This window comes from Bombina bombina, chromosome 1, assembly GCF_027579735.1.
Source record: "Bombina bombina isolate aBomBom1 chromosome 1, aBomBom1.pri, whole genome shotgun sequence".
Classification (NCBI taxonomy): Eukaryota; Metazoa; Chordata; class Amphibia; order Anura; family Bombinatoridae; genus Bombina; species Bombina bombina.
The window spans coordinates 1,327,819,220-1,327,843,430 of record NC_069499.1 but is presented as its reverse complement, the minus strand read 5'-3'; the positions used below and the strand labels follow the sequence as shown (position 1 = coordinate 1,327,843,430).

The 24,211-nt window shown below is 42.5% G+C and overlaps 1 protein-coding gene across 2 annotated transcripts in view; it reads left to right on the top strand.

The window, feature by feature from the left end:
* The window catches only part of SIAH1 (siah E3 ubiquitin protein ligase 1), an 80,904-nt gene that overhangs the window by 12,875 nt on the left and 43,818 nt on the right, over positions 1–24,211 (top strand). The window contains exon 2 of one of the 2 annotated variants that reach the window (XM_053702008.1): positions 20,514–20,576. The exons of the other annotated variant lie outside the window; for it this stretch is intronic. Within the exon in view, the coding sequence (XP_053557983.1) occupies positions 20,573–20,576 (4 nt within the window). The 5' untranslated portion in view covers positions 20,514–20,572. The remainder of the gene's footprint in view (positions 1–20,513; positions 20,577–24,211) is intronic. 2 annotated transcript variants of the gene reach the window in all.

Below are 24,211 nucleotides of genomic sequence, written 5' to 3'. Positions count from 1 at the left end.
GTCTTCAGTTGCAATAGGTTTTAAATGACAATTAATTATTGAGGTAAAACGTTTTTTTGCTGGCATGTAAAAACGTTTTTTTCTCTGAGGTACTGGGTGAAAAAATGTTTTGGGCACTTTTTTTCCACTTGGCAATAGTTTTGATTTAAATTAGAGCAGTTCACTGATCCCTCTCACTGTTATGTGTGTGGGGGAGGGGCCATTTTGGTGCTTTCACTATGCATCAGAAAAACTCAGTCAGAGGTTCATTTTCTTCCTGCATGATCCGGTTCATCTCTACAGAGTTCAGGGATCTCAAGAGTCTTTTTTGAGGGAAGTAATCATTCACAGCAGAGCTGTGCTGATTGTATTGACTGTGATATAAAAAACGTTTATTTGTGTATTTTTTTCTGCTGCCTGGGTTAGTTATCATTTGCTGAGGGGAACAATCCTTTGCTAAAACTGTATATTCTGACAAAGATTGATGCTATAACTTAATTATTTTATCTGTTATAATATTTTCTGTGCTTCTTAAAGGCACAGTTCGTTTTCATATTATTTGTAAATTACTTTGAAAAGTATTTCCAAGTTGCTGTTTATTTGCTAGTGTGTTAAACATGTCTGATTCAGAGGAATATCTCTGTGCTATATGTGTTAATGCCAAAGTGGAGCCCAATAGAAATTTATGTACTAAATGTATTGATGCTACTTTAAAAAATAGTCAATCTGTACAAATTGAACATATTTCACCAAACAACGAGGGGAGAGTTATGCCGACTAACTCGCCTCACGTGTCAGTACCTGCATCTCCCGCTCAGGAGGTGCGTGATATTGTAGCGCCGAGTGCATCTGGGCGGCCATTACAAATCACATTACAAGATATGGCTACTGTTATGACTGAAGTTTTGGCTAAACTACCAGAACTAAGAGGTAAACGTGATCACTCTGGGATGAGAACAGAGTGCGCTGATAATGCAAGGGCCATGTCTGATACTGCGTCACAGTTTGCAGAACGTGAAGACGGAGAGCTTCATTCTGTGGGTGACGGTTCTGATCCAAATAAACTGGACTCAGACATTTCAAATTTTAAATTTAAGCTTGAGAACCTCCGTGTGTTACTAGGGGAGGTATTAGCGGCTCTGAATGATTGTAACACAGTTGCAATCCCAGAAAAAATGTGTAGGTTGGATAAATATTTTGCGGTACCGACGAGTACTGACGTTTTTCCTATACCTAAGAGACTTACTGACATTGTTACTAAGGAGTGGGATAGACCCGGTGTGCCTTTCTCACCCCCTCCTATATTCAGAAAAATGTTTCCAATAGACGCCGCCACACGGGACTTATGGCAAATGGTCCCTAAGGTGGAGGGAGCAGTTTCTACTTTAGCTAAGCGTACCACTATCCCAGTGGAGGGTAGCTGTGCTTTTTCAGATCCAATGGATAAAAAATTAGAGGGTTACCTTAAGAAAATGTTTGTTCAACAAGGGTTTATATTGCAACCTCTTGCATGTATTGCGCATGTCACGGCTGCAGCAGCATTTTGGTTTGAGTCTCTGGAAGAGACACTTCAATCATCCACACTAGATGACATCACACACAAACTTAAATTCCTTAAGTTAGCTAATTAATTTATTTCAGATGCCGTAGTACATTTAACTAAACTTGCGGCTAAAAATTCAGGATTCGCCATTCAGGCACGCAGAGCTCTGTGGCTAAAATCCTGGTCAGCTGATGTTACGTCTAAATCTAAATTGCTTAATATTCCTTTCAAAGGGCAGACCTTATTCGGGCCCGGCTTGAAAGAGATTATTGATGACATTACAGGAGGTAAAGGTCATGCCCTGCCTCAGGACAAGGCCAAAGCCAAGGCTAGACAGTCCAATTTTCGTTCCTTTCGTAATTTCAAAGCAGGAGCAGCATCAACTTCCTCTGCACCAAAACAGGAAGGAGCTGTTGCTCGCTACAGACAAGGCTGGAAACCTAACCAGTCCTGGAACAGGGGCAAACAGGCCAGAAAACCTGCTGCTGCCCCTAAGACAGCATGAATTGAGGGCCCCCGATCCGGGACCGGATCTAGTGGGGGGCAGACTTTCCCTCTTCGCCCAGGCTTGGGCAAGAGATGTTCAGGATCCCTGGGCGTTAGAGATCATATCTCAGGGATACCTTCTGGACTTCAAATCCTCTCCCCCAAGAGGGAGATTTCATCTGTCAAGGTTGTCAACAAACCTAACAAAGAAGGAAGCGTTTCTACGCTGCGTACAAGATCTTTTATTAATGGGAGTGATCCATCCAGTTCCGCGGTTGGAACAAGGACAAGGGTTTTACTCAAATCTGTTTGTAGTTCCCAAAAAGAGGGAACCTTCAGGCCAATCTTGGATTTAAAGATCCTAAACAAATTCCTAAGAGTTCCATCGTTCAAGATGGAAACTATTCGAACAATTTTGCCCATGATCCAAGAGGGTCAGTACTTGACCACAGTGGATTTAAAGGATGCTTACCTTCACATACCGATTCACAGAAGTCATTACCGGTATCTAAGGTTTGCCTTTTTAGACAGGCATTACCAGTTTGTAGCTCTTCCATTCGGACTGGCTACGGCTCCAAGAATCTTCACAAAGGTTCTGGGCACTCTTCTGGCGGTACTAAGACCGCGAGGAATTTCAGTAGCTCTGTACTTAGACGACATACTGATACAAGCTTCAAGCTTTCAAACTGCCAAATCTCATACAGAGATAGTACTGGCATTTCTAAGGTCGCATGGATGGAAAGTGAACGAAGAGAAAAGTTCTCTCTTTCCACTCACAAGAGTTCCCTTCCTGGGGACTCTGATAGATTCTGTAGAAATGAAGATTTACCTGACAGAGGACAGGTTAACAAAACTTCAAAATGCATGCCGTGTCCTTCATTCCATTCAAGAGACCAGAAATTCTCTTCTATGGTGGCTTTATCGGCCACATCTGTCCAGGGGAATGCCATTCAGCAGGCCAGACTGGTCAATTGTAACAACAGACGCCAGCCTACTAGGTTGGGGCGCTGTCTGGAATTCTCTGAAGGCTCAGGGACTATGGAATCAGGAGGAGAGTCTTCTTCCAATAAACATTCTGGAATTGAGAGCAGTCCTCAATGCTCTTCTGGCTTGGCCCCAGTTAGCAACTCGGGGGTTCATCAGGTTCCAGTCGGACAACATCACGACTGTAGCTTATATCAACCATCAGGGAGGGACAAGAAGCTCCCTAGCAATGATGGAAGTATCGAAGATAATTCGCTGGGCAGAGTCTCACTCTTGCCACCTGTCTGCAATCCACATCCCGGGAGTGGAGAACTGGGAGGCAGATTTCTTAAGTCGTCAGACTTTTCATCCGGGGGAGTGGGAACTTCATCCAGAGGTCTTTGCCCAAATACTTCCACGTTGGGGCAAACCAGAGATAGATCTCATGGCGTCTCGACAGAACGCCAAGCTTCCGCGCTACGGGTCCAGATCCAGGGATCCGGGAGCGGTCCTGATAGATGCCTTGACAGCACCATGGACCTTCAGGATGGCTTATGTGTTTCCACCTTTCCCGATGCTTCCTCGATTGATTGCCAGAATCAAACAGGAGAAAGCATCAGTGATTCTAATAGCGCCTGCATGGCCACGCAGGACTTGGTATACAGATCTGGTGGACATGTCATTCTGTCCACCTTGGTCGTTACCTCTGAAACAGGACCTTCTGATTCAGGGTCCTTTCAAACATCAAAATCTAACTTCTCTGAAGCTGACTGCTTGGAAATTGAACGCTTGATCTTATCAAAGCGTGGTTTTTCTGAGTCAGTTATTGATACCTTAATACAGGCTAGGAAGCCTGTCACCAGAAAGATTTACCATAAAATATGGCGTAAATACCTATATTGGTGCGAATCCAAAGGTTACTCTTGGAGTAAGGTTAGGATTCCTAGGATATTGTCTTTTCTACAAGAAGGTTTAGAAAAGGGGTTATCCGCTAGTTCCTTAAAGGGACAGATCTCAGCTCTGTCCATTCTGTTACACAAGCGTCTGTCAGAAGTTCCAGACGTTCAGGCTTTTTGTCAGGCTTTGGCCAGGATTAAACCTGTGTTTAAAGCTGTGGCTCCACCATGGAGTTTAAACCTTGTTCTTAACGTTTTACAGGGTGTTCCGTTTGAACCCCTTCATTCCATTGATATAAAGTTGTTATCTTGGAAAGTTCTATTTTTAATGGCTATTTCCTCGGCTCGAAGAGTCTCTGAGTTATCAGCCTTACATTGTGATTCTCCTTATTTGATTTTTCACTCGGATAAGGTAGTTCTGCGTACTAAGCCTGGGTTCTTACCTAAGGTAGTCACTAACAGGAATATCAATCAGGAGATTGTTGTTCCATCCTTGTGCCCAAATCCTTCTTCGAGGAAGGAACGTCTTTTGCACAATCTGGATGTAGTTCGTGCCCTTAAATTTTATTTACAGGCAACTAAAGATTTTCGACAAACGTCTTCCCTGTTTGTCGTTTACTCTGGTCAGAGGAGAGGTCAAAAAGCTTCTGCTACCTCTCTCTCTTTTTGGCTTCGTAGCATAATTCGTTTAGCTTATGAGACTGCTGGACAGCAGCCTCCTGAAAGAATTACAGCTCATTCCACTAGAGCTGTGGCTTCCACTTGGGCCTTTAAGAATGAGGCCTCTGTTGAACAGATTTGCAAGGCTGCAACTTGATCTTCGCTTCATACTTTTTCCAAATTTGACACTTTTGCTTCCTCGGAGGCTATTTTTGGGAGAAAGGTTCTTCAGGCAGTGGTTCCTTCTGTATAAAGAGCCTGCCTATCCCTCCCGTCATCCGTGTACTTTTGCTTTGGTATTGGTATCCCACAAGTAATGATGACCCGTGGACTGATCACACTTAACAGAAGAAAACATAATTTATGCTTACCTGATAAATTCCTTTCTTCTGTAGTGTGATCAGTCCACGGCCCGCCCTGTTTTTTAAGGCAGGTAAATATTTTTTAAATTATACTCCAGTCACCACTACACCCTTGGCTTCTCCTTTCTCGTTGGTCCTTGGTCGAATGACTGGAGGTGACGTAGAGGGGAGGAGCTATATAGCAACTCTGCTGGGTGAATCCTCTTGCACTTCCTGTAGGGGAGCAGTTAATATCCCACAAGTAATGATGACCCGTGGACTGATCACACTACAGAAGAAAGGAATTTATCAGGTAAGCATAAATTATGTTTTTACTTGTTAAATATATTTGGATCAGTTTGCTGTTAAAAACATTAAATACATTGTGAATAAGTAATAATATTTTTTTAGGTTGACTGTCCCTTTTAATCAACACATTACAATTGAGCTGGTGCTTTAATGTAACACGAGGCGCTAGCAACAAACAATCCCTACGCCTTATTTGATTGGTTGTGCATCTGGTGACATCAGAGATACGGACCAATCAGATCTTGCATTAACGCCTGAGGGCAGATACGCTCCAGAGTTCTGTTCTAATCAGATCCTTGGGCGCCGCAACCACCTCTGGGCACCTAACTATGGGTCCCACTACCCACAAAGTGCTTTTAAAGGTTCTCTCCGGTCAGTCTCTACCTGCAATTGTATAACCGCAATCGGTGTCAGCACAAATACAATGTGCATGGTCTCCTGCACGCCAACCGCTGGCACAACTTTAGCGCTGCGCCGAGGGGTAGGTTACAACATTTTTTTCACCAGCAATGTTTTCTGCTTGTCCTTTTGAAATGGTTTAATTAGAAATTAGGCATTTACACTAAAGCACCAACTCAATTACAATGTATTAAAAGGGACACTGAACCTACATTTTTCCTTTTTCTTCTTAAACGGGAAGAGTCCACAGCTGCATTTATTACTTTTGGAATTCAGAACCTGGCCACCAGGAGGAGGCAAAGACACCCCAGCCAAAGGCTTAAATACCTCCGCCACTTCCCTCAACCCCCAGTCATTCTTTGCCTTTCGTCACAGGAGGTTGGCAGAGAAGTGTCAGAAGTTTGAAGATAGTCTCTTATGGAGGGTAGTACTCTTCGAAATGGGACTGGAGTTTTAAATAATCCTGTCAGCCTCTCAGTGAGAGCATGAATGAAAGTTAGAGTCTGGAGATGCAGGGAGTGTAGTCTCTGCGAAACCATCCTGGCTCATGTTAACAGCTCCTTGGCAATCCGCGTTGATGAGTTTCCCTGCCTGCCTTTTATTCACTCAAGTCCATGTCAGAAGCGATGCTACTATCTGTCACACTTGAAGGGCCGTCTTCCTGTTCAACGGCGTAGATTCCGGTAAATTCGTTACATTTTTTCAATATGGGAATGTAATGTTAACGAAAGAAGTCAGAGTCCCAGTGGGACTCCTTTTATCTTATGGAATCAATGGTTAATATCTTCTGTGGGGGGTTATTGAACAGGGGGGGACTTTAATCATGTTTGCTATGTGATTTTGTCTGCTATTGTGTAGTGATAGTTGGGCTCATGGCTATTCGGACATAACAACTTTATTTCATCAGTTTGCGCGGTCTGAGGGACTGGCGCACTTTTTTGGCTTACACATTGCACCTCGTGACCGGGTGTGGTCACGTATTCCATTTCCGCACCTTGACCGAGTGGCGACGGAGAGAGTCTGTTCGTTAGTTGTCTGGTTCACAGGAGGTGAGTGTCCCAGACATTGGAGTTGTAAGGTGCCGTTAATGTTTGTCCATAATTGCAATCTCCAAGTTATGGAGGATTTTGATTTTTTTTTTTGGAGACAGAGCTCCGATTCGGAGTATACATCTTGCCAAGAGTATGAAATGGCCAGGGTTATCCATGCCCATCAGTTATGTTCAGATTGCCTTCCTAGAGTACTCTCTTCCCCCCGAGTCAGGGAATTTATAGTGTGCTGAGCCATCCGCCCCTGAGGATTCTATGTACCAAGAGGTGTGTGTCCCAGAACCTTCCTTTGCTACGCAAACAGGTGTCCCTAGGGCCGTTACTCCTCTGGAAGGTGGCTTGTTTCCTCCAGAGTTTTACAGCACGGTTCCGCATGGCCATATCTATTGCGCTGGCGCATTTATTTCTTCCTAGTGAAGTGTTTTTAAGATGCTGTCCGTGTTCTGTTAACCGGGGTTCGTCGCTGTGGGATCGCCTGAGTCAGACCTTCTGGGGAAGCTATGGCCTCTGAAGCTTCAGGGGCCCCACCCTCGGGTTTGTCCATTGATCCTGCGGGGGAACATTTTGCCTTCCATTATAGACTGGCACGTCTTCTACTAAGACATGTTTTGGCGGTGTTGGAGGAATCCAGTCCTACTGCGCCGAGGGATCCTCAGTCTGCGGTGCCAGACGGCAAGCTGGGTTAGACGTGTAGGGATAAAGACTATCTCTTTAACGTCTGTTTTTCTTTTAAGTATCTGTTCCACTTCTGAGCTTGGGAGGATGGGGCCTCTAATCAGTTGGTCCGGTTGGCGTGCCGTTTTCCTTGGGCGTTCACCTTCGGGTGCTGCCTTCATTTTATTTAAATTTGGTTCGGATATATTTGATTTGTATTCGGAAGCTCATGTCTGCTATAATTTTCTATTTGAGAACATTTCTTCTCTGGAACTGATACTTGCGATTTTGTGGTTGCGTGCGCACTTCTTTGGAAGCTGCACGTTTTTTATATATCAGAACTAAGTTATGATTATAGTTTGTTTTCGATCCCTTTGGGGCTTCGATTTTTCTTGGACTTGTACCAGGCAGGTACTGGTCGGGCGCTAGCTGCTGTTCCTTAGGGTTCATGTCACCCACGTGGCGCTGGTTATCCTGTCGGGTCGTTCACTTGTTGGAGTTTTAGTTTGTTGTTTACTTAACCATTACTTGAGGAGGTGTTTTGTTTTCTTATACGTCGTCTTGCTCCTCGAACGGAGTGTCGGAGGGATTGTATAGGTCCTCTGCTGTCCCTTATGTAGGGATCCGTCCATGACTCCTCGTGGGTTCTGGAGGTTTTTTTGGCCTTGGTTCTAAGGTTCTCCATTCCCAAGGGGTTTTGGAGGTCTGGATGAATGCGGCTACCAGTTTTGATAACAATTTTTGGTTTAATCTTGGTATTTTCTGGGTGTCTGTTTTTTGAGGATGCGGGAACTGGTTCTACCTTATTGAGTGGTCTGGTCACCTGAGTCCGGGAGTTCGGGTATGTCCGTCTCCCCCTTTTTTTCTGTTTCTCGCACGCTCTCATAAGTTGGAGGTCAGGGGTTGGGTTTCTCCCCTTTTTTCCTTGGCAACCGCCTCTGGTCCTCTTCTCAGCAAGGTTTTTGGGGTTGTCATTCCTGGTACAGTTTTTTTCTGGGAGGCTGATGCTGTGAGGATCTGTGACTCCATCTAAGGGGCGTATTACGCTCGCTGGTGTAGCCTTGTGGGTCGCCTAGTTGCCCACATGGTTAAGTGGCGTGTTGAATCCTGCTATTGTGGTATGTCTCCATTTTATGAAGATCTGTCTCTGGTAAACCCCGGGGTCTTTAGACTTGGAGTGTTGTCCTAGAACATCTAGGAGCTCTTGGTTTCTAGGGTTGCAAGCGGAGGATCAAGGGTTCTGCTCCACCTACGGGTGCGAATTGCCATCTCTGGGGCCTGTCTTCTATGATATTGGTCTGAGTCTCTTGCAAGCGTTTAATGTTCAAGGCCACGGGGGTGTGGAATGCTCTACCTTGAATGCCCTTCTCCGTATGAGACAACTTGGTGGTTTCTCAAGACATTCAACCTTTCCCGGGTTTCGGGGGGTCTGGCCTAGGGCCATGTCTCTTGTCTGAGTTTTTGGGGTCCGGTTAGCTGTGCTCGTTCCTGGGTGGTTTAGTTTCAAGCTTTAGGGTTTAGAATGTCTGCTTTTCCCTGAGGAGAGTTGGTTTTATCTCTCATGGGTGATTTGGTATTGGCCTGAAGGTTAGTTTGCTGCCTTCAGGTGGATCTGCGGTTGTCGCCAGGGGCAACTTTGCATTAAGGTGGGCTTGAGGTTGTTTGTCTCAACTGAGCTGGTAGTACGGACCGTTTGGGTTATTACTCAATGGTAGTGTTTTACCATTCTGTTTGGTCTCTTCACCTTGCCTCTTGTCCTTTTGGGGAGGATTTGGAAGTATACAGTTTCCATGGAGACCCTGTGGGTCCTTATGTTCTCGTTCGAGGATTCTTTTCTTCCCTCCTTGTGTGTGGGATGTCAGGGGGACTGGCTCTGGTTCTGGCCTGTGCCCTATCTCCTATTTTGGGAGTGTTCCTTTTTAGAGGAGTTTGAGCATGTAGACCCAGCTGTAGTAGCCTGATGTTTAGCTTTTGCAGTTGAGTCCAGCAGCATTTACTTGCACCTGGTATGTGTGCTCGCAAGCCTTATATCATGGCAGTTGCTAGTAATTGGTCAGAGTGGGGGTTGGTTCCTCTTAGGACCTCCGTTCTTCTTTAGGCGGGTGTTACCAGCCCCATTTTGGGTTGGGTCCGTTCCTTGGAGGGGAGGTTGGAGATCTGTTTGCTCTCCTGGGTCTGACTGTGTACTTGCTCTTGACCCTGCTATCCTCCCTGGGGGGGGTGGGGTGTTCCTTTCTCCAACTGGTTGCATTGCTGCTGGGGGCTGGATTTCCTGGGGGAGTTTCCGTCGATAATTCAGCACTCTTTGTGGGATAGGGGTCCCTTGAAGACTTAGGGTCAGCTTGATGCCCTGGAGCTGAAACTCGCGAGTTCTGTCAGTTGTGTTCTGTGTTTCACAGTGAGCTTTTTCTTTGGGACAGTTAGTTTTCCATCCTGTCGATGGGCTCCGGGTTTTCCTCCTACCTATAGATGGCTAGTTTTAGCGGTTGTGTCTGCTAGACTAGGGTTCAGTGGGGAGTTTGTGGCTTCCATGGAGCACCATTGGTTATATGGTGCTGTGTCAGAGGATCTGAGGTTGGATTTTGTTCTTCCTCGCGATCGCTCTCTCATAGGTTGGGAGTGTCTCTTGGGAGAGGGATGACTTAGAGAGTTCTTTTCATTGAGTGGTTGTCCTGTAACCACCTTCGTTCGCTTGTCTTGGGTCCTATTCCGTTGGTCCTTTGGTTCTCCTTTTGGGTACTCTGCTCTTCCCTTCGGGGGTAGGTGGAGTTGCCTTTCCTTCGGATAAGTTTGTGCGAATGGGAGCCTTGCGGGACTTGGCTCCTCTGAGGCATTGTGCTCAGTGAAATTTAAGGATTTTGAGTGGTCTCCAGCTCGGCATGCCGGTTGTTTAACTGATGAGCAGTTATTTTTTTCAGTTTTTTTATGGGTAATTCAGGCTGTGGTGCCTTTCGAAGGAGCTGCCTTCTGTCCCTGTGCTTTGTTTGCATTCAGCGTCTCCTATAACTTGAGTATTTTCCCAAAAGTAATGAATGCAACTGTGGACTCTTCCCGTTTAAGAAGAAAAACTTAAATTATGCTTACTTGATAATTTTCTTTTCTTCTGACGGGAAGAGTCCACAGCTCCTCGTCCGCGTTTGTCGATGTGGCGGCTGTGATTTAATTTCTTCTTCTGGCACCTTTTCACCCTGATATTTCTCCTACTGTTCCTTGTTCCCTTGGAAGAATGACTGGGGGCTTGGGTGTCTTTGCCTCCTCCTGGTGGCCAGGTTCTGAATTCCCAAAAGTAATGAATGCAGCTGTGGACTCTTCCCGTCAGAAGAAAAGAAAATTATCAGGTAAGCATAATTTTAAGTTTTTATGATTCAGATAGAGCATGCAACTTTCTAATTTACTCCTATTATCAAATTTTCTTCATTCTCTTGTTATCTTTATTTGAAAAGCAAGAACCCACTTTTGGTTCACAACCTGGGTTGTTCTTGCTGATTGGTAGGTAAATGCATCAACCATTAAACAAGTGCTGTCCAGGGTACTTAACCAAAATTGGCTGGCTCCTTAGCTTAGATGCCTTCTTTTTCAAATAAAGATAGCAAGAGAGCGAAGAAAACTTAATAGGAGTAATTTAGAAAGTTGCTTAAAGGGACAGTCAACCCAAAAATTATTTTAAGATATACAAGCCCCCAGTCATTCTGCCAAGGGAACAAGGAACAGTAGGAGAAATATCAGTGTGAAAAGGTGCCAGAAGAAGAAATTAAATCACAGCCGCAACATCGACAAACGCGGGCGGGGAACTGTGGACTCTTCCTGTCAGAAGGAAACAAAATTATCAAGTAAGCATAATTTTAAGTTTCAATCGATCATTATTTACTAATGTAGCCCAGTTTTGTGATCTATAGCGTTTGCAAGTAAAAGCACTTACTGTTCGCCTCTGCCGTTTTGAAAATGTCAGTTTGGCCCCTCCTCTATTTCGTCATCTACATCACCATCATCTTCTTGTAATCGCAGTAACTTTGCGATCGTCCTCATACCCTGCTTTAGCGCATGCGCAATGCGCCTATTATACTGAAGGTGGAACGTTTGTAACAGGAACAAAATCACTGGCTCATTATCTGAGCGGTTCATAGTTTCAGCGTACCAGTGTGCTGTTCAACCCTCCTCAATAAGTATAAGCCAATTGAAGAGACCTACCATATAATTGCGAGTAGAATCCAATCTGGGAACTGCTAACTGCTGCCGGAGGGTTGAACAGCTCAGATATTCTGCAAATTGTCGTGTTAACAATTATAAAAACCCAATGTGCACATGGCATGCTTCACAAACTTAACATATATGTCCCTGATTGGCTTCAGCAGATAAAATAACTGCAAAACAAAGAATGTTTTGTTAAAGGAACACTAAAGTCAAAATTAAATGATCCATGATTCAGAGCACAAACTTTTATTAAAATAGTGAGCATGTGCAAGAATTCACTGTGATATAAATGTGTGTATGTATATGTGTGTGTGTATATGTATGTATATGTGTGTGTGTATATATATATATATATATATATATATATATATATATATATATATATATATATATATATATATATATATATATATATATATATATATATATTCAAAATTTCAGGTCGTAAGCTACTAGTCAGGCCAAAATGTTACTAGCCACTTCTGATATGTTTAACCATTCTGAAACACATTATTGTGCAGTCATTTTTAATATTTTTTATTTTATACCTTAGCAAAATAAATAATGCTACATATACATACAGTAATAGATTAACATAAATAAGTGGCAGTTAGCAACATCAACTTGGTGGTACTGGGTAAGACAACAGCTGGATAGAGAGAGGAAGTTTTTGAAGTGAGAGAGTGCTGAGTCATTGAAGACCATAGCAGACCTGGAGATTTTCTTTTAATTATCATCTCTTCCTTCTCTCTCTCTTAACTACCTTTCTCTATTAAATCCCCCTTCTCTCTCAAGCCATATCTTCTCTTTACACTCTTTCTTTACACTTTCTTTCATAACTTTTCTCCACTTTTACTTTTCCTCTCCAATCTCTCTCTCTCTGCCCCTGTTTACCCTCTCAGAAGTAAGTCTAAGCATTAATGGTGTTCCTACAACCCTAGAGGAATAATATACCCTTGCCCTTACAAGGATATATAATATTTAAGTACATAGCCCAAAATTAAAATTTCCACTCGCCACCATTAAAGGGACACTGTACTCAAAAATTTTCTTTCTTCTGTTAAGTGTGATCAGTCCACGGGTCATCATTACTTCTGGGATATTACTCCTCCCCAACAGGAAGTGCAAGAGGATTCACCCAGCAGAGCTGCATATAGCTCCTCCCCTCTACGTCACTCCCAGTCATTCTCTTGCACCCAACGACTAGATAGGATGTGTGAGAGGACTATGGTGATTATACTTAGTTTTATATCTTCAATCAAAAGTTTGTTATTTTAAAATAGCACCGGAGTGTGTTATTATCTCTCTGGCAGAGTTTGAAGAAGAATCTACCAGAGTTTTTGTTATGATTTTAGCCGGAGTAGTTAAGATCATATTGCTGTTTCTCGGCCATCTGAGGAGAGGTAAACTTCAGATCAGGGGACAGCGGGCAGATGAATCTGCATAGAGGTATGTAGCAGTTTTTATTTTCTGACAATGGAATTGATGAGAAAATCCTGCCATACCGATATAATGTCATGTATGTATACTTTACACTTCAGTATTCTGGGGAATGGTACTTCACTAGAATTACACTGTATGAAATACATAAAGCTGTTTAATAACTAGAGATTATGTTTAATGTTTTTGCTGGAATGTAAAATCGTTTTCATTTTCTGAGGTACTGAGTGAATAAATGTTTGGGCACTATTTTTCCACTTGGCAGTTGCTTAATCTGTTTTCTGACAGTTTCTGTTCTCCCTCACTGCTGTGTGTGAGGGGGAGGGGCCGTTTTTTGGCGCTTTTACTACGCATCAAATATTTCAGTCAGCAACTCGTTGTATTCCCTGCATGATCCGGTTCATCTCTACAGAGCTCAGGGGTCTTCAAAACTTATTTTGAGGGAGGTAATTTCTCTCAGCAGAGCTGTGAGAATTATAGTTTGACTGAGATAAACGTTTATTCTGTAATTTGTTTCCTGCTTTCAGAATTTGTTATCTTTGCTAATGGGATTAAACCTTTGCTAAAGTTGTGTTGTTTACATGGATTGAGGCTATAACCGTTTCAATTTATTAATTTTCAACTGTCATAAATCTTCTGTGCTTCTTAAAGGCACAGTACGTTTTAATATTATTCTAATTGAATTGTATTTCCAAGTTGCAAGTTTATTTGCTAGTGTGTTAAACATGTCTGATTCAGAGGATGATACCTGTGTCATTTGTTGCAATGCCAAAGTGGAGCCCAATAGAAATTTATGTACTAACTGTATTGATGCTACTTTAAATAAAAGTCAATCTGTACAAATTGAACAAATTTCACCAAACAACGAGGGGAGAGTTATGCCGACTAACTCGCCTCACGTGTCAGTACCTACATCTCCCGCTCAGAGGGAGGTGCGTGATATTGTAGCGCCGAGTACATCTGGGCGGCCATTACAAATCACATTACAGGATATGGCTACTGTTATGACTGAGGTTTTGGCTAAATTACCAGAACTAAGAGGTAAGCGTGATCACTCTGGGGTGAGAACAGAGTGCGCTGATAATATTAGGGCCATGTCAGACACTGCGTCACAGGTGGCAGAACATGAGGACGGAGAACTTCATTCTGTGGGTGACGGTTCTGATCCAAACAGACTGGATTCAGATATTTCAAATTTTAAATTTAAACTGGAAAACCTCCGTGTATTACTAGGGGAGGTGTTAGCGGCTCTGAATGATTGTAACACAGTTGCAATACCAGAGAAAATGTGTAGGTTGGATAAATATTTTGCGGTACCGACGAGTACTGAGGTTTTTCCTATACCTAAGAGACTTACTGAAATTGTTACTAAGGAGTGGGATAGACCCGGTGTGCCGTTCTCACCCACTCCGATATTTAGAAAAATGTTTCCAATAGACGCCACCACAAGGGACTTATGGCAAACGGTCCCTAAGGTGGAGGGAGCAGTTTCTACCTTAGCTAAGCGTACCACTATCCCGGTGGAGGATAGCTGTGCTTTTTCAGATCCAATGGATAAAAAGTTAGAGGGTTACCTTAAGAAAATGTTTGTTCAACAAGGTTTTATATTGCAACCCCTTGCATGCATTGCGCCGATCACGGCTGCAGCGGCATTCTGGATTGAGTCTCTGGAAGAGAACATTGGTTCAGCTACTCTGGACGACATTACGAACAGGCTTAGAGTCCTTAAACTAGCTAATTCATTCATTTCGGAGGCCGTAGTACATCTTACTAAACTTACGGCGAAGAATTCAGGATTCGCCATTCAGGCACGCAGGGCGCTGTGGCTAAAATCCTGGTCAGCTGATGTTACTTCTAAGTCTAAATTGCTTAATATACCTTTCAAAGGGCAGACCTTATTCGGGCCCGGGTTGAAAGAGATTATCGCTGACATTACAGGAGGTAAAGGCCATGCCCTGCCTCAGGACAAAGCCAAAGCCAAGACTAGACAGTCTAATTTTCGTTCCTTTCGTAATTTCAAAGCAGGAGCAGCATCAACTTCCTCTGCACCAAAACAGGAAGGAGCTGTTGCTCGCTACAGACAAGGCTGGAAACCTAACCAGTCCTGGAACAAGGGCAAGCAGACTAGGAAACCTGCTGCTGCCCCTAAAACAGCATGAATTGAGGGCCCCCGATCCGGGATCGGATCTAGTGGGGGGCAGACTTTCTCTCTTCGCCCAGGCTTGGGCAAGAGATGTTCAGGATCCCTGGGCGCTAGAGATAATATCTCAGGGATACCTTCTGGACTTCAAATACTCTCCTCCAAGAGAGATTTCATCTGTCAAGATTGTCAACAATCCAGACAAAGAAAGAGGCGTTTCTACGCTGCGTACAAGAGCTCTTGTTAATGGGAGTAATCCATCCAGTTCCACGATCGGAACAGGGACAGGGGTTTTACTCAAATCTGTTTGTGGTTCCCAAAAAAGAGGGAACTTTCAGACCAATCCTGGACTTAAAGATCCTAAACAAATTCCTAAGAGTTCCATCGTTCAAGATGGAGACTATTCGGACAATTTTACCTATGATCCAAGAGGGTCAGTACATGACCACTGTAGATTTAAAAGATGCTTACCTTCACATACCGATTCACAAAGATCATTATCGGTACCTAAGGTTTGCCTTCCTAGACAGGCATTACCAGTTTGTGGCTCTTCCATTCGGATTGGCTACAGCTCCAAGAATCTTCACAAAGGTTCTGGGTGCTCTTCTGGCGGTACTAAGACCGCGGGGAATCTCGGTAGCTCCATACCTAGACGACATTCTGATACAAGCTTCAAGCTTTCAAACTGCCAAGTCTCATACAGAGTTAGTGCTGGCATTTCTAAGGTCACATGGATGGAAGGTGAACGAAAAGAAAAGTTCACTCGTTCCACTCACAAGAGTTCCCTTCCTGGGGACTCTTATAGATTCTGTAGAAATGAAGATTTACCTGACAGAGGACAGGCTAACAAGACTTCAAAGTGCTTGCCGCACCCTTCATTCCATTCAACACCCGTCAGTGGCTCAATGCATGGAGGTAATCGGCTTAATGGTAGCGGCAATGGACATAGTACCCTTTGCACGCTTACACCTCAGACCACTGCAACTGTGCATGCTAAGTCAGTGGAATGGGGATTACTCAGACTTATCCCCTTCTCTGTATCTGGATCAAGAGACCAGAAATTCTCTTCTATGGTGGCTTTCTCGGCCACATCTGTCCAGGGGGATGCCATTCAGCAGACCAGACTGGACAATTGTAACAACAGACGCCAGCCTTCTAGGTTGGGGTGCCGTCTGGAATTCTCTGAAGGCTCAGGGACAATGGAGTCAGGAGGAGAGTCTCCTGCCAATAAACATTCTGGAATTGAGAGCAGTTCTCAATGCCCTCCTGGCTTGGCCCCAGTTGACAACTCGGGGGTTCATCAGGTTTCAGTCGGACAACATCACGACTGTAGCTTACATCAACCATCAGGGAGGGACAAGAAGCTCCCTAGCTATGATGGAAGTATCAAAGATAATTCGCTGGGCAGAGTCTCACTCTTGCCACCTGTCAGCAATCCACATCCCGGGAGTGGAGAACTGGGAGGCGGATTTCTTAAGTCGTCAGAATTTTCATCCGGGGGAGTGGGAACTTCACCCGGAGGTCTTTGCCCAAATACTTCGACGTTGGGGCAAACCAGAGATAGATCTCATGGCGTCTCGACAGAACGCCAAGCTTCCTCGTTACGGGTCCAGATCCAGGGATCCAGGAGCAGTCCTGATAGATGCTCTGACAGCACCTTGGGACTTCAGGATGGCTTACGTGTTTCCACCCTTCCCGTTGCTTCCTCGATTGATTGCTAGAATCAAACAAGAGAGAGCATCAGTGATTCTAATAGCACCTGCGTGGCCACGCAGGACTTGGTATGCAGACCTGGTGGACATGTCATCCTGTCCACCTTGGTCTCTACCTCTGAAACAGGACCTTCTGATACAGGGTCCCTTCAAACATCAAAATCTAACTTCTCTGAAGCTGACTGCTTGGAAATTGAACGCTTGATTTTATCAAGACGTGGGTTTTCTGAGTCAGTTATTGATACCTTAATACAGGCTAGGAAACCTGTTACCAGAAGGATTTACCATAAGATATGGCGTAAATACCTATATTGGTGTGAATCCAAAGGTTACTCTTGGAGTAAGGTTAGGATTCCTAGGATATTGTCTTTTCTACAAGAAGGTTTAGAAAAGGGTTTATCTGCTAGTTCATTAAAGGGACAGATCTCAGCTCTGTCCATTCTGTTACACAAACGTCTGTCAGAAGCTCCTGACGTCCAGGCTTTTTGTCAGGCTTTGGCCAGGATTAAGCCTGTGTTTAAAACTGTTGCTCCACCATGGAGTTTAAACCTTGTTCTTAATGTTTTACAGGGCGTTCCGTTTGAACCCCTTCATTCCATTGATATAAAGTTGTTATCTTGGAAAGTTCTATTTTTAATGGCTATTTCCTCGGCTCGAAGAGTCTCTGAATTATCAGCCTTACATTGTGATTCTCCTTATTTGATTTTTCATTCGGATAAGGTAGTCCTGCGTACTAAACCTGGGTTCTTACCTAAGGTAGTTACTAACAGGAATATCAATCAAGAGATTGTTGTTCCTTCTTTATGCCCAAATCCTTCTTCAAAGAAGGAACGTCTACTGCACAACCTGGATGTAGTCCGTGCTCTAAAATTTTACTTACAGGCAACTAAGGAATTTCGACAAACGTCTTCTCTATTTGTCATTTACTCTGGGCAGAGGAGAGGTCAAAAAGCTTCCGCTACCTCTCTTTCTTTTTGGCTTCGTAGCATAATTCGTTTAGCTTATGAGACTGCTGGACAGCAGCCTCCTGAAAGAATTACAGCTCATTCTACTAGAGCTGTGGCTTCCACTTGGGCCTTCAAGAATGAGGCCTCTGTTGAACAGATTTGCAAGGCTGCAACTTGGTCTTCGCTTCATACTTTTTCCAAATTTTACAAATTTGACACTTTTGCTTCATCGGAGGCTATTTTTGGGAGAAAGGTTCTTCAGGCAGTGGTTCCTTCTGTATAAAGAGCCTGCCTATCCCTCCCGTCATCCGTGTACTTTTGCTTTGGTATTGGTATCCCAGAAGTAATGATGACCCGTGGACTGATCACACTTAACAGAAGAAAACATAATTTATGCTTACCTGATAAATTCCTTTCTTCTGTAGTGTGATCAGTCCACGGCCCGCCCTGTTTTTAAGGCAGGTAAATATTTTTTAATTTATACTCCAGTCACCACTTCACCCTTGGCTTTTCCTTTCTCGTTGGTCCTTGGTCGAATGACTGGGAGTGACGTAGAGGGGAGGAGCTATATGCAGCTCTGCTGGGTGAATCCTCTTGCACTTCCTGTTGGGGAGGAGTAATATCCCAGAAGTAATGATGACCCGTGGACTGATCACACTACAGAAGAAAGGAATTTATCAGGTAAGCATAAATTATGTTTTCATGATTCAGATAGAGCATGCAATTTTCTAATTTACTCCTATTATCAAATCTTCTTTATTCTCTTGGTATCTTTATTAGAAATGCAAGAATGTAAGTTTAGATGCCGGCCCATTTTTGGTGAACAACCTAGGTTGTCCTTGTTGTTTGGTGGATAAATTCATCCACCAATCAAACTGCTGTCCAGAGTGCTGAACCAAGAAAAAAAGCTTAGATGCCTTCTTTTTCATATAAAGATAGCAAGAGAACGAAGAAAATTTGATAATAGGAGTAAATTAGAAAGTTGCTTAAAATTGCATGCTCTATCTGAATCACAAAAGAAAATTTTTGGGTACAGTGTCCCTTTAAATTTTCACTCGCCAATGGCTAGTAAAGAGTGGAAATTTTGAGCCCATTTGCATTTTAGTACCCATCTCTCCCACCCCCACTGGGCTTCTGCAATCTCTTGTTTATAATGCTTTCCTTTGAGAATACATTTTTTTTCAGTAGGGTTGCACCGATACCAAGTATTTGCATGAGTACTCGTGCAAATGCACCGATCCTTAAACTGATACCTCCACTTCCTACCCATATGCTATCTTGTGGTGTTTTTTCAAACTGCATGTTCCCATTTCATTTTAAACTGGAGTGGAGACTAAACTAAAAATTGTTTACTACTGTTCTGACAATACAAATTGCTGTTATTTGTATTATTGTAGGAGAGATCACTGTACCTCGTTCAGACAATCCTCTGAAGTACTGGGCAGTTAATAAACTGAGATTTCCAACTCTGGCTAAAATGGCCCAAAAATATCTTTCTGCCCCATGCAGTAGTGTGGAAATTGAAAAACTTAGTCGAACCTCCTTACTGGTAGCAAAAACAGAGTTATAGCTGAACATGCAGAGATGCTTCGGTTCTGTTCCTTAAAAAGAATTTGCTACTAACTTTTGAAAAACTGTTCTAATTGCTAGATTTCCTTTTTTACTGCTAGTTCTCATCTTGCACAATTATGTTCAAAACATACTATACCCTGAGAAACATCCATAGCCAGGGCTGGACTGGGAATAAAAAGCAGCCCTGGAAAAAATATGAAGACCAGCCCTATTTTCCGTTGAGTCGGTAGAATGCACATGTCTCATTTTTCTCAAAGGGGTTTACTGGGACACTCCTTCCCCAATTTTTTTTAAGAATTAAATTATATTACTTTGCATTAAATACAAATGTCAGATTCATGTTATGTAACAGCCCTACAACCCAATTGCTCACCCCTTTAAATTGTAGCTTTCCAACCCCAGCTGCTGCAGCCCACCAGGAGATCTCCTGGTATCCTGGTAGGCCAATCAGGCCCTGTCCTTAGCTTATATAATTGCAGGAAGAGTACTCATAGGAAAAATTAAGTTAATTCCAATGAACACTCATCCTGCAATTATAGGACTAGATTTAGATTACATTTGATTGGTAAGCTTTACCAATGCTCTGTTCACATTTCCAACTCCATAGACTTTAATGGAGTAGGACATGTAATGTAAGCATTGGTAAAGCTTACCAGTCGAATGTAATCTAGCCCATAGTGTTGTTCCCCTTGATCAAACAGTGCACTGTTCTATTTTTTACTGTATTGTACTTTTGGTTGTGATTTTATATTTATTAATATATTTTATTGTAATATATTTTTTATTTATAAACCTGTTCTGTGAACTTTGTGACAAATAACTGTCTTTTTTGAGTTACAGTCCTTCATAATTATAAAGAAGGAATCTTAAATAATTAGTCTGTATTGTGCTTGGTAAACTGTCACATGACAAAAAAAAAGTATCGGTAATGGGTATCGGTGAATATTTGAAAACAAGTATCGGTACTTGTACTCAGTCTTAAAAATTGGTATCGGTGCAACCCTAATTTTAAGTATAGGTGGTGGTTTCAAATAACAAATTAAAGGTTAACATTGTTATATACTTCAGAGGGTTAATGGATCATTGGTTACACATTAAAGGGGAGAATGCTTGACAATACAGTGTCCCTTTGAAGGGCCATAAAACAGCATGTAACGATAATGTATGATGTTTAAAGGGGTTAGCTCACTTAATTTCGCCACAGCAATGTAATGTACAAACTCCCCCTACAGTTTTCTATATAAGAAAGGAGAAAAATGGGCTCCGCATACGGCCGAATGCAGTTCTACAGATGCGTAAGTGTGCGGGCATGCTCTTTAAGTTGCTGTGACGTCACTTGTGACATTTCGGCTATCTGAAGCAATGCACTGCTTTGTCAGGTAGAAAGAGGAGCTATCTTTTTCTGTATGTAGTGGATTATCCCCCATCTCCCCTTATTTGGTATGGTTAAAAAAGGAATGTTGAAAGGCTGATTTACTGTGTGAATTGCTAATTTATTATTCAACAACTTTGCCTTTTTCTATGACATCTCAACCTCAGCGTGGTCCATTCAACACACACGCCGTGTATAATGTTGCTCCTTCACTATTGCAATTCTACCAGCAGTCAACAGGTCTCTCCTCCCATAATATTAGAGGAGTTATTGATGAAGATATCAAGCCGTTATCACCTGACAGACGACATGGGCAAAAGACTGGAGGCAAATGCAATAGTGGAAGAGGAACACTGAATATGGAGTGTGTTGCTGAAATAAAGCATTAATTATTTTATCTTCTATTTTAACCCAGCCTGTGAGCCTGATTATACTTTGCATGTATATAGCGTGCATGCTACAGTACCAGCCAATTAATACCCATTTGCGCATGCACACAAAACAGATTGACACCCAATACCATTATAAAGTCACTGATAAGGGTGGGCAGATTGTGGGGCTTATGGCTTCACTGAAAAGTAACTAATTTTAACATTTTTTTTATTTCACAAACTATCTTTACAATCAAGATCCTTCAGGAATATGAATGTATATCAACATGTTTTATGGCTCTTTAACTCAGAGGTTTGGACGGAAAATTACTTTCCACAGCAAAGGAACATTGGACATCTTTGCTTTGTGTCAAATCCTCCTGTAGATCCATGTCTTTTGGAAGAACAAAACATTCTAGCCAGTTGAAGCCCCTAGATGGAAAGTAGTATCTCCTGCTTCATAGGACAAAGCTACCTGAGTGTGGTGATCGCCTGTCTTGGTTCTCAAAGATGGAGGGTGTCTTTGACTGATTTCATGTCTGGATGCACTTGATTTTGGATTATTAGGTTCTGTGAATGTTTTACAAGGTACATCATTTGGAATTAATGAAATGTCCAACTCTTAATATTTTTGTTCTGATCACTGTTCCCAAAAAACTGAGTTTTGGTAACCCAATGTCAGGTAGCTCATTTGTCATCTCAGCTTGCTGTTTTTCCAAAATATGAAAGTATTGTTATTCTACTGATTTATTGTTCCCTCATTTGGATCAGAGACCTGAATAAGTTAATCAAGGATAGAAGAGCTTGGATGGAACCCCTACATTTCTTGCAGGAGTTCCAAACTACTTTATAGTTTCAGATGAGCAATCCAGGTAATCTAAAAGTCATCTTTCGTTTAGTTTTTTTTTTGTATACTCCTGGAAACATTGTGTTTTTATATAAAATATATAATGTATTAAGACTCAAATGTGTTCTGAATTTTGGGTCTGGAAATATACATTAGGGTTCTTCCCGAAGGCAGAACATGCAGTGATCTAAGATGTCACCGCAGAAAATGAATCATGTCTACAGAAAGAACACATGCAGGAACTATAAGCGATTTAACATTGCAGCGCTGCTCCACATTATGCTGTTCTCTTCCAACAGTGCTGTATTCTGGCTGCTCTGTGTAAGTTTTTAATAACGCAGTGCATCCAGAGAAAAGTGCTGTTTGAAGTCAAATATGCAGTATCACTAGAAAGCAGTAGAGCATTTATTGTTGACTGGCTCTGAGATTTTTTTCAAACCCACCCCCTAGCCTTTACCAGTCTGGAAAGCTGTTTTTCATTCCTAAGATTTGGTGAGTCCAACGTCATCAATTACTGTTGGGGATATCGCTCCTGGCCAGCAGGAGGCAAAGAGCACCACAGTTAAACTGTTAAGTATCGCTTCCCTTCACTCAAACCCCAGTCATTCTCTTTGCCTTTAGTGCATGGAGGAGGTGAAGTTTAGGTGTCTGAAGAAAATTGGATTTATTTCACTTCAATCAAGATTTTATTATTTTAGAAAGCCAGAGTAGGTCTGCTCTGTTCTTTCTCCTTTTTCGGGGATTGAGTCTAGCCGTACTCCACGTTAGTCTCTTCAGTAGGGCAGTGGTGGCTTTAAAGCAGTTAGGAACTTGGAAGGTGGGCCTTGCTGCGTTTTCCTAACATATTTGCTGCCCAAGGTATAGAAAGCCAGAGTAGGTTTACTGTGTTCTTTCTACAGGTCTCTGTGAGGAACTGTGTCCTTTCATACCATGTATGCTGCCGGACGGCTATATGCAAGTAAGTACTTTAGTTTGTCTAAGTTGGAAGACTAGCACTGGGAAAGGGTAACTCTGGTCCTGAAGTAGCTCACTGCAAATAAGCCTTTCAACATTTGCCTGCAATATTTATTGGGATAATTTATATAATCCTTTGGGAAAGGATCTTATTAGGCAACGGCAGGCACTGATATGTGTGAGACATGTGATTATTCCCTGTGTGGGGGAATCCTTTGAGGCTGTGATTTTTTTTTTTATTTTTTTTTTGTCTTTTATATTTATTTTATTTATTAGTTTTTAAGTTCAAAAACGAAAATGAAAATCAGTATACATTAACAGTGAATGTTTCAGAATGACATTCGTATACCATGCAATACAATACAGTAAAAGGTTCAATTTAACTAAGCATCTTCATTCTGTGTACAATTTCTGTAATTTCTCACTAACGAGACACACAAGGGTCTGATAATTAATCTCTTTCGTGGGTTACGACTTGAGAAAGTGTGACAATCAAATAACATGGAGTAACTCCAACAAGATTAGTGGTTCAGATACAATCGCATTTAAACTTTTAGAATTATCCTCTAGTTCTAATTCAGTTAATGTCTGGCAAATTTTCCTCGTCCGAAATAGATATTTATACCAGTTTAATCGGTCCGGCACTCTCAATCTCCTACGACACTGAGTGTATTCTTGGCTGTAGTCCTCTGATCCCTATCTAGTTATCGTATATCTGTAGTTTGGGGTTGCCGGAAATCAGGTGTGAATGGATGATTGCATGTTTATGATAGGTATGGATAGTGGGCTCACAAGTATTCTTGCCATAAAAACCTGGCGTTTAATATGGTGTCTGATTTATTACGGTAAAGATAGCCATACCTTTCTAAGGAGAATTGCTCCTCCACTTCCTCGACCCACATATTTCTACTCAGAGTGCTAGATGTTTTCCAATGGCGGGCTATTAGTTTCCTTGCGCTATTAAGGCCAATCTGTAAGACCAGCAGTTTTAAGCGGCAGGGCAGCTTGGGCAGATCATTTAATAAAGCTATACTTGGAGTTAATGTAAAATTGCTTGCAGTACCTTGTTTACAATATGTTTCTACTGCTTCCCATAATGGACGGGCCTTAGGGCAGTGCCACCACATATGAATCAAATTGCCATGCATCCCACAGCCTCTCCAGCACAAGCCGGACGTGTTTGGATATATGCTAGCCAGCCTCGATGGGGTCAGGTACCACCGAAGAAGGATTTTAAAATTTAACTCCATTATCTCCGGAGAAGTCGAGGATTTTTTGACTGAACTAAACATTTTCTGCCATTTTTCGGCTTCTATATTTTCTATGAGGTCTAAATTCCACTTGGCTGTGTATGCTGGTAAGGTGTCTACTGAGGTGTTTATAAGT